Source organism: Sander lucioperca, chromosome 7 (assembly GCF_008315115.2).
Source record: "Sander lucioperca isolate FBNREF2018 chromosome 7, SLUC_FBN_1.2, whole genome shotgun sequence".
Lineage (NCBI taxonomy): Eukaryota > Metazoa > Chordata > Actinopteri > Perciformes > Percidae > Sander > Sander lucioperca.
The window spans coordinates 10728305-10741056 of record NC_050179.1 but is presented as its reverse complement, the minus strand read 5'-3'; the positions used below and the strand labels follow the sequence as shown (position 1 = coordinate 10741056).

At 40.9% G+C, this 12752-nt stretch overlaps 1 protein-coding gene and 1 non-coding gene across 5 annotated transcripts in view; both read right to left on the bottom strand.

Moving 5' to 3' along the window:
* kif23 (kinesin family member 23) overlaps positions 1–12648 on the bottom strand; it is an 18496-nt gene extending 5848 nt beyond the window's left edge. Inside the window, exons 1-20 of one of the 4 annotated variants that reach the window (XM_036003387.1) lie at positions 12388–12648; positions 12067–12130; positions 11409–11537; positions 10877–10982; positions 10613–10749; positions 9250–9362; positions 8997–9167; positions 8776–8820; positions 7175–7287; positions 6768–6889; positions 6098–6200; positions 5937–6016; positions 5740–5859; positions 5478–5637; positions 4756–4917; positions 4478–4644; positions 4206–4379; positions 3746–4021; positions 2254–2577; positions 1769–2002 (exon numbers count right to left, since the gene is read on the bottom strand). In XM_036003387.1, the coding sequence (XP_035859280.1) occupies positions 1769–2002; positions 2254–2577; positions 3746–4021; positions 4206–4379; positions 4478–4644; positions 4756–4917; positions 5478–5637; positions 5740–5859; positions 5937–6016; positions 6098–6200; positions 6768–6889; positions 7175–7287; positions 8776–8820; positions 8997–9167; positions 9250–9362; positions 10613–10749; positions 10877–10982; positions 11409–11537; positions 12067–12130; positions 12388–12401 (2814 nt within the window). In that variant the 5' untranslated portion in view covers positions 12402–12648. The remainder of the gene's footprint in view (positions 1–1768; positions 2003–2253; positions 2578–3745; positions 4022–4205; positions 4380–4477; positions 4645–4755; positions 4918–5477; positions 5638–5739; positions 5860–5936; positions 6017–6097; positions 6201–6767; positions 6890–7174; positions 7288–8775; positions 8821–8996; positions 9168–9249; positions 9363–10612; positions 10750–10876; positions 10983–11408; positions 11538–12066; positions 12131–12387) is intronic. The other 3 variants (XM_031283285.2, XM_036003388.1, XM_036003389.1) reach the window with 3 other exon arrangements.
* Positions 7001–7096, bottom strand: LOC116038835. The gene has a single exon (XR_004102180.1). It is a non-coding gene; the product is annotated as a Z30 small nucleolar RNA (small nucleolar RNA).
* Positions 12649–12752: the final 104 nt, after the last annotated feature.

The following is a 12752-nucleotide window of genomic DNA, read 5'->3' as shown; positions in this document are numbered from 1 at the left end:
AAAACATTGTGTTAATATTTTGTGAACGCACCAATAGTCAACCCTACAATATCGCCACAACATCGACATTGATGTATTTGGTCATAAATATCGTGATATTTGATTTTCTCCATATCGCCCAGCTCTAATTGTGGGTCACACTATTGCCTTAAACCACTGTTTTATCCTCTCCGTGCTAGATGCAACATACCAGGACTGGCACAGAAAAGGCATAACATGGTTAAAAAAAACTGTTCATAGATGATTGCTTTGCCTCATTTGATGAACTGTTTCAAAGGCCCACTTTTTTTTTTTTTTTTTTTAGATATTTACAGACCAGACCCTTTGTGCAGTTTTAAGGCAGTTACACACCGGGCCAATAATCGGCCGTTGGACAGTCTGGCGAGGTCAGTGACTCGAGTCTGTTCGGCGTGTTCCGTGCCGTCGTCCATTGGAGGAGCTGTCGGCCTTCATTTTGGCCGACCTGACATGCTCTGTCGGAGACAGGGCAGTCGGGACTCACCCGGAAATGGCGAGCAGGATGACTGTGACTAAGCCTCTCAAAATCTGACGAAAATCTTTTAAACTGACCTTTGTTGAGAAATAAAGACAGATTCAGCAACTGCATGGCCTATTTCTCGCTTAAAATGTTTTCAGAAACACGTTTCGGTGAACTATTTTAGTACAATATGAGATCGTAATCCGGTTGAAAAATCCAAAATCCGGAAGCAGCAGCCACGTGACGCGTTCGTCCAATCAGCTGCCGGTTTAAATTTTTTGGGCGACAATACAGATTAGCGCCGCCTGCTGTTATGGAGACGCATTACGTCTCGTCGCTTTGGTGTGTTCCCAGGCACTTTTTGACCAACTCGGGGAGACTGATCAGTCCAACTGCCTTTTCTGCCCACGGTCGGCCGTCTGGTTGGTGCGTAACGGCCATTACAGATCTTGCTTTCCTAAAGCCACCAATTTAAAATGAACCTGTTCTACTTCAATCCATTAACCAAAGGATCAGTATTGGTTCTCTAGGACTTAATAACAGGCCTGAAATGTGCCCCTTTAACAAATTACATGTGGGATGACATTCTCAAGCAGTTCCTGATTCAGCTGTGTGTCTGTCTGGCATACTTTGTGTGCAGGACAGCCAATTTAATCCGCCAGTCTTCATCGATATAGCAACAAGTGTCACATATCACTCGCTGTGAGCGCCGTCCAGCAGAGAGCCACAAGTAGAAAAAAATAAAAAAGCAGCTTAAAACAAAAGCTTGCAGATGCAAAGTTGGCACTAGCAAGTTAACTAGCAGTTAAGAAATAGTCTTTTTAACAGTATTATCGGTCAAAATTCTTAATGTCGGTTAACGGTTAAACATTAACATCCCTACAATGAATAGTACCCACTGACTCTGTATCATGAAGAAAAAAAAAAACCTTCCCCTGAGATGATACGGAGTACAAGCAGAGGTTTCTTTATTATTATTGTTGTGAGAGAAGTTAGAGAAATGAAGTCTAGACATTCTTTTGATAAATGTGAAACATATACGTGATAGTAGTTAAAAACATAGCACCAGCTTCCACTGTGACTGAAAATGTTGGTGATACCTCAATCACTATTGAGTAGTTAAAAAAAATAAATACTCTCCTTAAAAGAAAAACGGCCAACATGAACATGCTAGCAGACCGTTAATCAGAATGAATTGCTATTGGTTTCACTTCATTTCTCAGGCAAAGCATTTGGCATCAGATGCAGACTTTTCAAAACATGTCACATATCTTGTTGCAGCCTACTTACCTTAATAAGTTGGGTCTGGATCTCGCCATCAGAGGCAACCTCCTGGTGCGTTAACACGTATCTGTCACACTTTGACAGGGCCTTCTCACTCGGTGTAGACACCTGGATGGAATTGGGGATGACAGGCTGCAAAACTGTACCCAAGTCCAAGCTGGAGGAGGGCTTGTGGTCCACCCACTTCTCCCCGCCAGCGGAGCGGGAGCGACGGTGCAGCGGCCGCACTGGCGTCACGGTCTACAGAGTGGAGATGCAACAGAATAAGAAGAAATAAAACATACATATAACTAGGGTAACGGATGAAATCAAATCCTGATAAAGCTATTCATCATGGTCAACGGCTGGGGACGTCTTCAGTTGTAGAATCCCAATTTTGGAAAAAGCTCAAATATTCTGCCCGATTAGTGGAGAGGATAACAAAATCCTGATCAGAGACACCAGTTTTTACTATGAAACCTCAAACTGTTTCCTGTAGCTAACTCACTGACCCTGTAGCTTCTCTCTATTATGTCTAGATCAAATGTAGGGGAGTTGTCCTCTTCTTCCTTTCTAGCCCCAAGCAGAGCTCTACTCCTGGCCCGGCTGGCTGAGGAGCCTGCTGGGGACTGGGTTCTCGTGGGCGTACTAGGGGAATGGTAACTCTGTCTGCTGTCCTGGGCATCCCGATGCTCCCAAGCTGAGACGCAGTTAGCCACAGACAAAGAGCTACTGGTGCTGGGGACGGGGCAGGACGGCCTGGGGTTCATCTCAACCTCCTCAACTCTAGTGGCACTGACTGGCCCTGGCCTGACATGGGGAGAATCAACAGGGCACTGGGGAGCAAAGTGGAAAGACTGCACAATTACATACATGCACGGCTAGATACAGTTAGTACAAAGAAATCACATGAGAATTAAATGTTACAGTAGCTGGTGGAATGGAGCAGCAGCAGACACCTGCACAGTCTAATGTAATCAAATACTACAGCCTGGAAATACAATTGACCTTTGTGCGGATTATGTTACAGTTGTGTTGAGACCGGGTGAAAGAGTGTCTTCTATTTTTAGATCGGCCGTTCGTAATTTTAATTGACTGTTATTTCAATAATCAATCGTTTAGGTTATTGTTCGAGCAAAAATGCCAAACGTGATTCCAGCTTCTCAAATGGTTAGTTGCTTTTCCTTGTCAATTATATTACATTGAGTACTTTGGGTTTTGGACTGTTGTTCGGCCAATACAAGACATCTCATGACGTCACAATGGCCTAAAGGAAATTGTGTTATTTTTTTTTTTATTTTTTTTTTTACAAATGATTGAGAAATAATCTGCAGATGAATCGATAATGAAAATAAGTCACTAGTTGCATGCCTGCTGTATGTAAAATAACACCTTTGAATATATTCCAACGTAGAGCTGAAACCATCAGTTGATTGACATTTTTGCCTGATAAATAATCAGTTGTTGCCATTTAATTCCAATCATTTGCTGGTTTCAGCTTCTTTGATTTGACAATTTGCTGCTTTTCTATGTTTAATATTGTAAATTAAGTATCTTTTGAATTTGGACATGACATTTTTCACCATTTTCTGAGACCAAACATTTGAGTAATTGAAAAACATTATCCATAGATTTAATCAATGATGAAAATAATTGTTAATTGCAGCCATATTCACAGACAACTTTAAAAGTTATCAGAAAATTGAATCAAAACAGTCAAATTTTAAGTTTTACAACAGTAGTTAACTGCTACAGGATTAATGCACTGTACTACATTATGATGTACTGATGTTTGTATATGCATCTAACTGCATCACAGTGGGATTAGTAATGTTAGTCCGGTTAGTAAAGTATTAATTTTAGGGAGAAGAGCATAGTAACTTAACTTTATAAAGGGACAGAATTTTTTTCAACTGCCATCGTTCATCTAACAATATTAAGTAACAGATACATTGATCAGGAGCTAGGCGGGTGATCTAGATGTGCATCATCAACACAACGTACAGGGACAGGTGAGGGCGAGGCCGATCTCTTTGCAGGGAGGGGTTCCTCTCTGGAAGGCCGCTGAGGCTGTGTCTGAGGCTGTGTCTGGCGCTGAGGCTGACTTTGAGGCTGACTCCGAGGCTGACTCTGAGGCTGACGCTGCGTCTGACGTGGTGGAGGATCAGGACGACCAGGAGTCTTGCTCTCCGTCACGATGGCCTTAAGCTGCTTCAGCTTCTCGTCTTTTACCCAGAGCTTGTTTTGCATCTCCAGCTGCATCGCATTAACGCGTCGGTCCTGCACAGCAAGAGGCATAATGTTAAAGTTCAACACCACTAACTTTATAAACGATCATTGGGGAAATTGAGGCATGACAAACAAAATAATCCACGGTGGTTTAACAAACTGTGCTACATTAGCAGGCTATAGTACACAGAAGGCTACCTAATATATAAGCCTCTGTATTATAAGAGTAACTCACACATTCTTTCTCCCACTTGTACTGGGTGTCTGTGACCACGCCTTGCATGCGCTGCTCCAAGCGCCTCTTGTCAGACTGCTCCCTCTGCAGCCTCTGCTCTCTGGTTTCCAGTTCGTACTTCAGTGTGCGCTGGTCATCCTCATAGATTTTAGTAGTTTTCTGCAGGATGTCAATCTGGAACAGAACCATGTTGGGACATTTAAGAAACAAAGCAACATATCTACCAAACCAACCAGCAATCTACAGGAGGTTTGAATGTTTTTGTCTCTCACCTTGTGTTCTTGCATCTTGGTTCTCTTTTCCAATCGTTCGATCTCTGCCTTGTTGTTCTGGATGATTTTTTCCTTGTCCACCAGTTTGCCATTTTGTTCATGAATGACGTTTTCTTTGGAAATGAGGTTGTTGTCCAGTTCCTGAAGCATGGACTTCATCCTGTTGGCTAAAATAACATGAAGGAGAGAACATGAGAGTCAAGATAAGAAATCCAGCTCAAGTAACCTGAGCTGTCAAAGCTGTGAGGCGAGGGTCGCGCTAGGATGTGAGCATGCACCTGCATTGTTGTATTCATCAATCATCATCTGCCTGATCCTGTGTCTGTTGTGCAGAGCTTCGATCAGCCTGGGCAGGGTGATGTCATCGTTGGGGTCGGCCAGCTCGGAGGAGGGTAGAGGTGGGAGGCAGTGCACCATGGAGTTTATAACAGAGGGCACATCTAAAGGAAACAGAATTAACACAACTGCTCATTTGTGTTTTTAAGTGTACAAATATAAAGATACTGGTCCATATTTTTCTGCAAATTATGGATTTCTTAAATTTTAGAACTAATGCCATTATGATTAATATGAGCAGAAGGTGCACGTATGAGCTTGATAGGAGCGTAAGTATATGACTGCATAATGAACTAAAGGAATGAACATTACTACAGCAGTTATTCAGCTTAAAAGAAACCTGACAAAGACTTGAATTCACTGCTTCATGCTCATTCTGAGATTAAAATTAGAAATGTCAATGGGCGATGGTTTGACATGTTTGTTTCATTTTAATAACTTAATGTAATGTTTTCACTTTTTTCATTTTGTTTTTAATCAATTGGCAGTATCATTGACAATATATTTAATGTTTAATATGCAAGTGTTTTATTTATTTATAAAAAAGTAATTTCTTCCATAATCTGGCTTTTCTTAAATTGGTTTCAAAGTGATATTCTAGTAAAGCGTCATAATTAACCACAGTCTTATTTAGCAGGGTTGGCTTGTACAGTGCATAACTTACCTCCGTCTATTGGACCACCGCGCTCGTCCAGCTTGCGAGACAGTTCCTCTTTAAATGCCTGGTTTCTATGGCGACGGCCCGGGGTGAAGCCACAGATGGGCCTGTCCACTGGCCGAGCCACTTCCACCTCCTGGGTCAACTCTGCAAAACGCATCACCAGCTGGACAAACAGAGCACGTCTTTTTTTGTGTCAGACGGAAAACAACTTACATATTCATAAAAATAACGTAAGGGACACCGTAAAGGTGCAGGATGAACTTACCAATGTTTCCTCGTAGTCGTCAGCTTTGGGATTGACGCAAACAACCATTCTGACTTTTCCCTCGCCATCAAAGTAGTTCTTGAACAAGTGGGTTACTTTAGAGTCTCTGTAGGGGACCATCTGTAAGAGAAAACTTACATTTACCTACGTGGTTCATCGGTACATATAATGACAGTCTTCAACATGGTGATTCCTACCCTGTTTGTGCCACAGAGCTGGTTTTCTCGAAGTATCTCGATGCATGTCCGCAGATTCAGCAGAGACTGATTGATGTTACCTGTGAGGTTAGAATGTTTAATCTCACATGAACTTCAGCTACAAATAAACTAAATTTTGATGACGTAGATGGGTAACAAACCTGCTTCACGTATACGGGTGCCTTCTGCCCCTGTCCTACCAGTGCGCTCACTTCCTGCCAAGTCCACCAGGCACAGCTGACTAACAGTCACCTGGTTTTTATCCTGACAAACACAATCAGAAACTATTTCAGTATTAAAACTGGTGCTTTTGATTCATCCAAATATGAATATGGAACCAGATATTTGGTTTCAGTTTCAACTAGTCTCGCTTTGCTAGACCTTCCTCCACAGCGCTGCGGAGGAGGGTCTGGCTAGTCATTCCGGGGTGGGAGAAAAACGTGTTCTGGTGTATTGGCATTTCTTTAAACCAGTCACAATTGTCTCGGCCGGCGCCAAACTCTGCACAGAGCCGCTGTGCTGCTGCAAAATAGCCTCGGGAAGTTACTTGTTTTGGTGGAACACGTGTACATTCAAAAGTTGTTTTAGTCGTGCAACAGAAAACTCAGATTGGACAGATAGTCTAACTAGCTGTCTGGATTTAGCCTGCAGAGATCTGAGAAGCAGTTAACTATTGTCCTCATAAATCCACCGGAGATTAAAATTCCAACACAAAGAAAGCGGAAGGAAACTGACATTGGCTGAAAAGACATGCATCCGGCAGTATTTTCAGCGGCACCGGCGTAATCCCAGAAGTGGACCGTCGTGGATATAGACTAAGTTTCAACTGACCTGGAGAATGTTGTCGCCATCTGCATCCAGAGGAGCCTGAGCCAGTTTAACAATGAGCACACTGTGGGAGCGACTGGACTCTCTGTTCAGGCGAGTGTTTGCAACCTTCCTCTTCTTCTGACCTGGAACAACATAGAATAGACAACTTTGCAACCATGTTTACACACAGATAGCATCTTTGCATGCAATTTCAACTACTCTTAACTATTTTAGGCACAAAACTTTTACATGACCTGCTCAGAGAGAAGATTAACTGAGGTCATTTCCTGGCCAGAGCCGACCCTGAGGTCAGCAATGCCAGTTCAGTCATATCTACATCATCAGTGCAATGTTTTTCCTTACTCTTTTTTTTCCCTTTAGTCCCTTAAATGCTTTGACTTCCAAATGCAGATCTTACAACAACTTACCTCTCCAGAATACTTGAAACGCCTCTTCAGCAGACTTGACTTCGACCTCCATACAACCAGCCACATACATGTTGTGGTTCTGATCTTCTCTGAGGGTTTTAGATTGAGGCGGTCTACATTGAGAGCAAAAGTGTTAGTTACTGACAACATGGAATTTCATTTTTCATGCAACAGATATGCAGTATCAAACATTTGGAGGGGGATATTAATGTTGCTTAATTCCAGCCATTAAAAAAAATATGCAGTGACAATCATGAAGCAACAGACAGCAGGTTTAGGGACATTCAGGAGCTTTGCCATTACAAAGACTACAAGCAGTAGCAGGGGGTGATGTAATGATTTTAGGACTAAATGAACACTCATCAACACTGGAGACATAAGGTAGTGTAGCCTGTAGCTCTGTCAGTCAGGTTTTGGATTGGTGGTAACAAACCTCAATATTTTATGGGCACTGACCAAATGTGTCTGAAGCACAGAGTGCCAAAATTTAAATTGTAATTTTGCCAATTTGATTTTATTCAGGCAAAGTTCTTGTACCATTGCTTGTGTTTAACATTTGAGAATGTTGGCTTTAGGGAAGCAACTAATGATTATTTTCCTTATTGATTCATTTGGCCCTTATTTTGTGGTTTAAATCGATTAATTTGATCTATAAAATGTCAGAAAAGTCACACAAAAAAGCCCATTACAAATTCCTAAGTGATATCTTCAAATTGCTTGCTTTCTCTGACCAACAGTCCAAACCCTTGTTATGTTCAGTTTACTAGCACACAAGACAAAGAAAAAAAACAGCAAATGCTCACAACGGAGAATAGTTGCACATTCTAGTAATTTACCAAATTTTTAATCATTTGAGCTGTATTTGGTGTTTTGCCATAAAGGTTTATTTCTCAAAGTAAGGCATCAACTAGGGCCATGTTAGAAATGAGTCATCATTTTAACATGTCATTTCTTCGATTGGTGTATTTTGTAAATAAAATAGATAAAAGAATTGTTTAGGTATCAGTACTTCTGTTCTTTTAAGTAAAACAGTCCCTCCAGAAAAACGTGATTATGCAATCGCATAATTCAACGCATAATCAGCCAAAGTCTGCATATTTATGGGGGGGCCGCATTTTTTTCAAATACGCCGCACTTTCGCCGATTTCCACGCAAAATATGCGGGGCTTGCATGATTTCATAATCCCCGCATTTTCGTTGCAAAAAAGTCACTTATCTTAGCAGAAACTTGAAAAATGTTACGTTTACTTCACACAAGAGCAGACATTTTCCCGTTGCCATGGGAACGTTATGAAGTGACGTAATTACGCGACCATCATCGAAAAGCTGCAAATCCCACGATGAAGCCATGATGAAACTGCACTTTTTGCAAGTTCCCGCAATTTCATCGCATAAAATTGCATAAATATCCCGCATATTCCATTGCATTTTTAAAGAAAACGTGCCGCATAATCAAGGATGTTTGCCCACAACAATCACAAAAAATTCTCCAGTGTTGACGAGGCTCAATTTATAATCTTGAGTGCAGATTTTTAACATGGAGAGTTCATCTTAATCAGGCTACTAGTCTGGTGATGTACGAATATTCACTGGTCACATACGTGAACTCAGTGTTCTGGCGCAGAGGTGTGCCTCCACCATTCCACCTAGTAAAAAGAAAGGACAATTGTCTTCCAAACTAAATAACCTCTACAATTTAGATATGACATTTTGATGTCTCTGAACAGTTATAACAGGATGCCGATTCACTATTCATCAGTCTTTAAATGCATGTTTATATTTCTGAATTATGTTCCTTTCACTTTAAATTTTCCGGACTCACTTTGGTTTGATTGCATCCTCCTGATTTTCCTCCAGGAGGTCATAGATGTAGTTGTTGTAGATTTCTATGTAGGAGACGAAGACGCTGTAGCTGCTGTCCTCATCCACACCTTCAGTTTTATACGCCTCTTCTGACTTAATCATGTCAGCAATTTCAGGATCAAGCTTTTGTCTGAAATCAAAGTAGTGACTTACATGTTATATATCAGTTACACTGTAGCAGAAGACTGGTGTTTAACAGGACTCAGACTTACCTGGAGGAGGATGATTTAGGAACAGACGAGTTGTTTTCCCGTCTTTGGCGCTCCAACAAAGCATCAACTTCATTCTGGACCTCCATACCGTTTTTGTCATCAGTCTTGAAAACCTGAAAGAAAAGAAAACAGGAGGAATTAAATTAGATTAATACATGTACATTAGGGGTGTAATGGTTCACAAAATTCACGGTTCGGTTCGAGACGAGACAGTGGTGTCGCGGTTCGGTACGTTTTCGATACAGCAAAAAGAAAGGAATGCCAGAGAAATTTACTTGATTTTTACCAAAAAAAAATATTTATAAAAACTAACATCATAAAGTATGATCTTTTTTACTTTGAACAATGACAGAGCTCTACTTGACCCATCTTCTGGGGTGTCTACTTAGCAGCATATAAAACAAAAACAGCTCCTTATAAAAAAAAATATACATGTTACAGTCAGGCAGCTTTGTGTAGCCCTCGACGTCCAGCTGCAACAGCTGGTGCTTCGGACAATTGGTTCTCTATTTGGGCTTTTTTTTTTTTTTTTAAACGAAGCAGGAATTACGGTCTGGCTGAAATGGGCTAGTGAAAGAATAGTGTAACAGGGCTAAATTACTTTAACCATGTTCGTAAAACCTGCATTTTCCACTACAGAGTAGGGTCTCATATCAGCGGATATAAATGTACCAATCGCCGCAGTGATGTGTTTGAATCAGTCGGAACTTGCTGCTTAAATGCTGCGGGGATAGTTTGTAGCGTGTGTGTTGCTTCTTGTTTTCCTCTAGTTCCAGTTATTGACACACTGAGGTGATGTCGGCGTATATGAGTTGACATGTTTGTAGTATTCCCACTGGTGTAGCCTATTCTCGTGTAGCAGACCGTTGTTGTTTTTATCCACCACTCTCTTGCCATCACCCTCATAACTTACAGGGACACCAAAGTGGCTCCAAATGCCAGACCTGTTGGTTATTGGAGGATCATCTAATTCTGGTCTGGCAATAGTCGCATTAACATTACTAGTCATATTGCAACGAGCTAGTTCAGCGTAGCATGCCTGACTGGAGTAGAGTGTTTTTCTTTGGGAGTGGGAGGGGAAAACAGCACGTTGCCTGTTACATCGTTTGGGCTGCCTTGTTGAGTGCAGCGGCACTGAGAACATTATATTTCACATTATTTCTTTTTTTTCTCTAAATGAAATAGGATTAGTCCAACGAATCGTTCGGTTTGTAATGCGTACCTAATCGAAAGCCTTGTACCGAACGGTTCAATACGAATATGTGTATTGTTACACCCCTAATGTACATACTTTACAAAGTATTATTAAAGTGTGGCGGTAAAAGAGATGATCAACACTGTTTTTGAATGTTTACTCTCTTACATATCTTTTGGCCTGGTAGGGTCCTATACTGTTGAAGATCATGTCAAGGGAGCGAGGTAGAAGTCCACCCTGACCGGGAGAGCCAGTCATGGTGAACGTCTTTCCACTTCCTGTGACCCCGTATGTGAAGAGCAGACCTGCAACAATACGGCAGAATTATTGATGTTTAGTACGCAAATTAGGCAACTGGCTATAGTTAAACTGTTATTGTTTGGGGGAGGGAAATAAACATGGCTTCTTTTTTGAGATGGCCAGTGGTCCTACCATTTTTTCCATGAATGAGGTCATCGACAAGAGGTTTGGCCACATGCTCAAACAGCTCTATCTGAGATATTGACACTCCAAATACTTTTTTGAAGGAATACTGTGTCTGAGAAGCAAAAGAGAAATGAATAATTTAGTAAAAAATATTACAGCAAAGGCTGGCTTAATCACATTTTTTTTCTTATTGTCAACAAAAGCCATAACAACTCTAAAACCAACAATGTGCTATTTTGTCTCTCAATACTTTAGGCCTACTAAACAACATTCCCCATGTTCATCAAGGAACAGTTCACATATGTTATTGATGTATTATAGTTGTGGCTAAGCTATATCAGACTTTGGTTACATAGACAGTACTTGTTAATATGAACAATATATTGTTGGTTTTGGTCTTTTCATGGAATTTGCTTACAGTAAGAATAACACGGACTGTAATCAGCTGTATCCTTTCAATTAAATTAGACAAGTTAAAATACATTCACATTGTGTAAAGGATAAACAACTCTGCTAGAAAGGGTACTAGATCTGTTACCTCTTTATACTCTCCATTGCGGTTTGTTTTGAAGCCTTCAGGGGCGTGCAGCTGGATGGTAGCACTGCTGATTACCTCAATGCAGCACTCCTCATCCTCCACACCCAGCGGTCGTACACGGCAGTACACCTGAGCAAATGTTACAGGAGGATAGAAAGATACTTTATTGATCCCCAGTCAAGGTCCCAGTAGCTTAAAGACATCACACACACAACATACATCACAAACAGGATGATAAATAACAAATCCACATGAATAGCATGGACAATAAAAGATACTAAATAAAAAAAAATTAAAATCCACATGAATGTACTAAGTGATGTATAAGCATGAGACACTTGCAGTGACAGGGCAGGGACTGACCCTGTGATTCAGTATGTATTCTGATGGTAAGGTGCTCTATGAGAGTGTGTGTCATGGTGGTAGTGCATAAGTCCAATAGTGCAAGGATAAAGTCTTAGAGACCAGCATTAAATGAAAAGGAGGATGTGTTTATTAGTTTCTACTCCAAGTGTACTGTGTCTTTAGGGAAACAGTTAACTAGTAACAAGTTTGACCTTAAAACTAACGTTACAGCTTGTCAAACATTCACACAACACATCCCAAAAGTACGTTAATGTACAGTTTGTGTTCTTGAACAAACTTAAGCGACACTCACCCCAACCGGGTCTTTTTGGTTGCTGGAAGGCTTTTTAGGAGGTCTTCGGGGGGTTTTACACTTCCTGAAAAATAATAATATTTCATTAGCTGTAACTTACATTGTTAACGTTAGCTTTTCATTACAGTATGCGTTAACAAAGCCGCTGGCTAGACGGCTTAGCCCCCGGCTAACGTTTAGCTAGCTAAGCTAACTAGTCTTCTATTGTTTGCGTTGGATTTCGTCGACAAGCCCGTAAACTGCAACACGACATTAAACATGAGCATAATACGTCTAGATGATGTACGCAATTATTTAATGAAAAGTTGTAATTCTACTTACGCTTGTCTGTTCATTGTACCTCGCTGGTTCTTGGTGTTTTACCGTCCCCGTTCCTACAATTTTGAACTTTCCCTCCGCCTCTAATCAAAGGACTTTTTCAAAACGAGCCGGCAGCAGCCAATAAGATTTCACAACAACAAATACGTGTTTCCGCCTTTACTTCCGAACCTTTTGTGGAAACAACAGAAATGTGAAATATGTAGCTGAAGTCTTCAGATACTAGCAGAAAGCGTGACAGGCAAAATGTCTAAGAAACCATATGCAAACAAAAATAAACAGCAACAAGGAGAACTGGAATTTTTATTTTGTTTTAAATAATGAAGAGGGGTTTATTTCAGATTGTTGTATCTAATCTAAATAAGTAT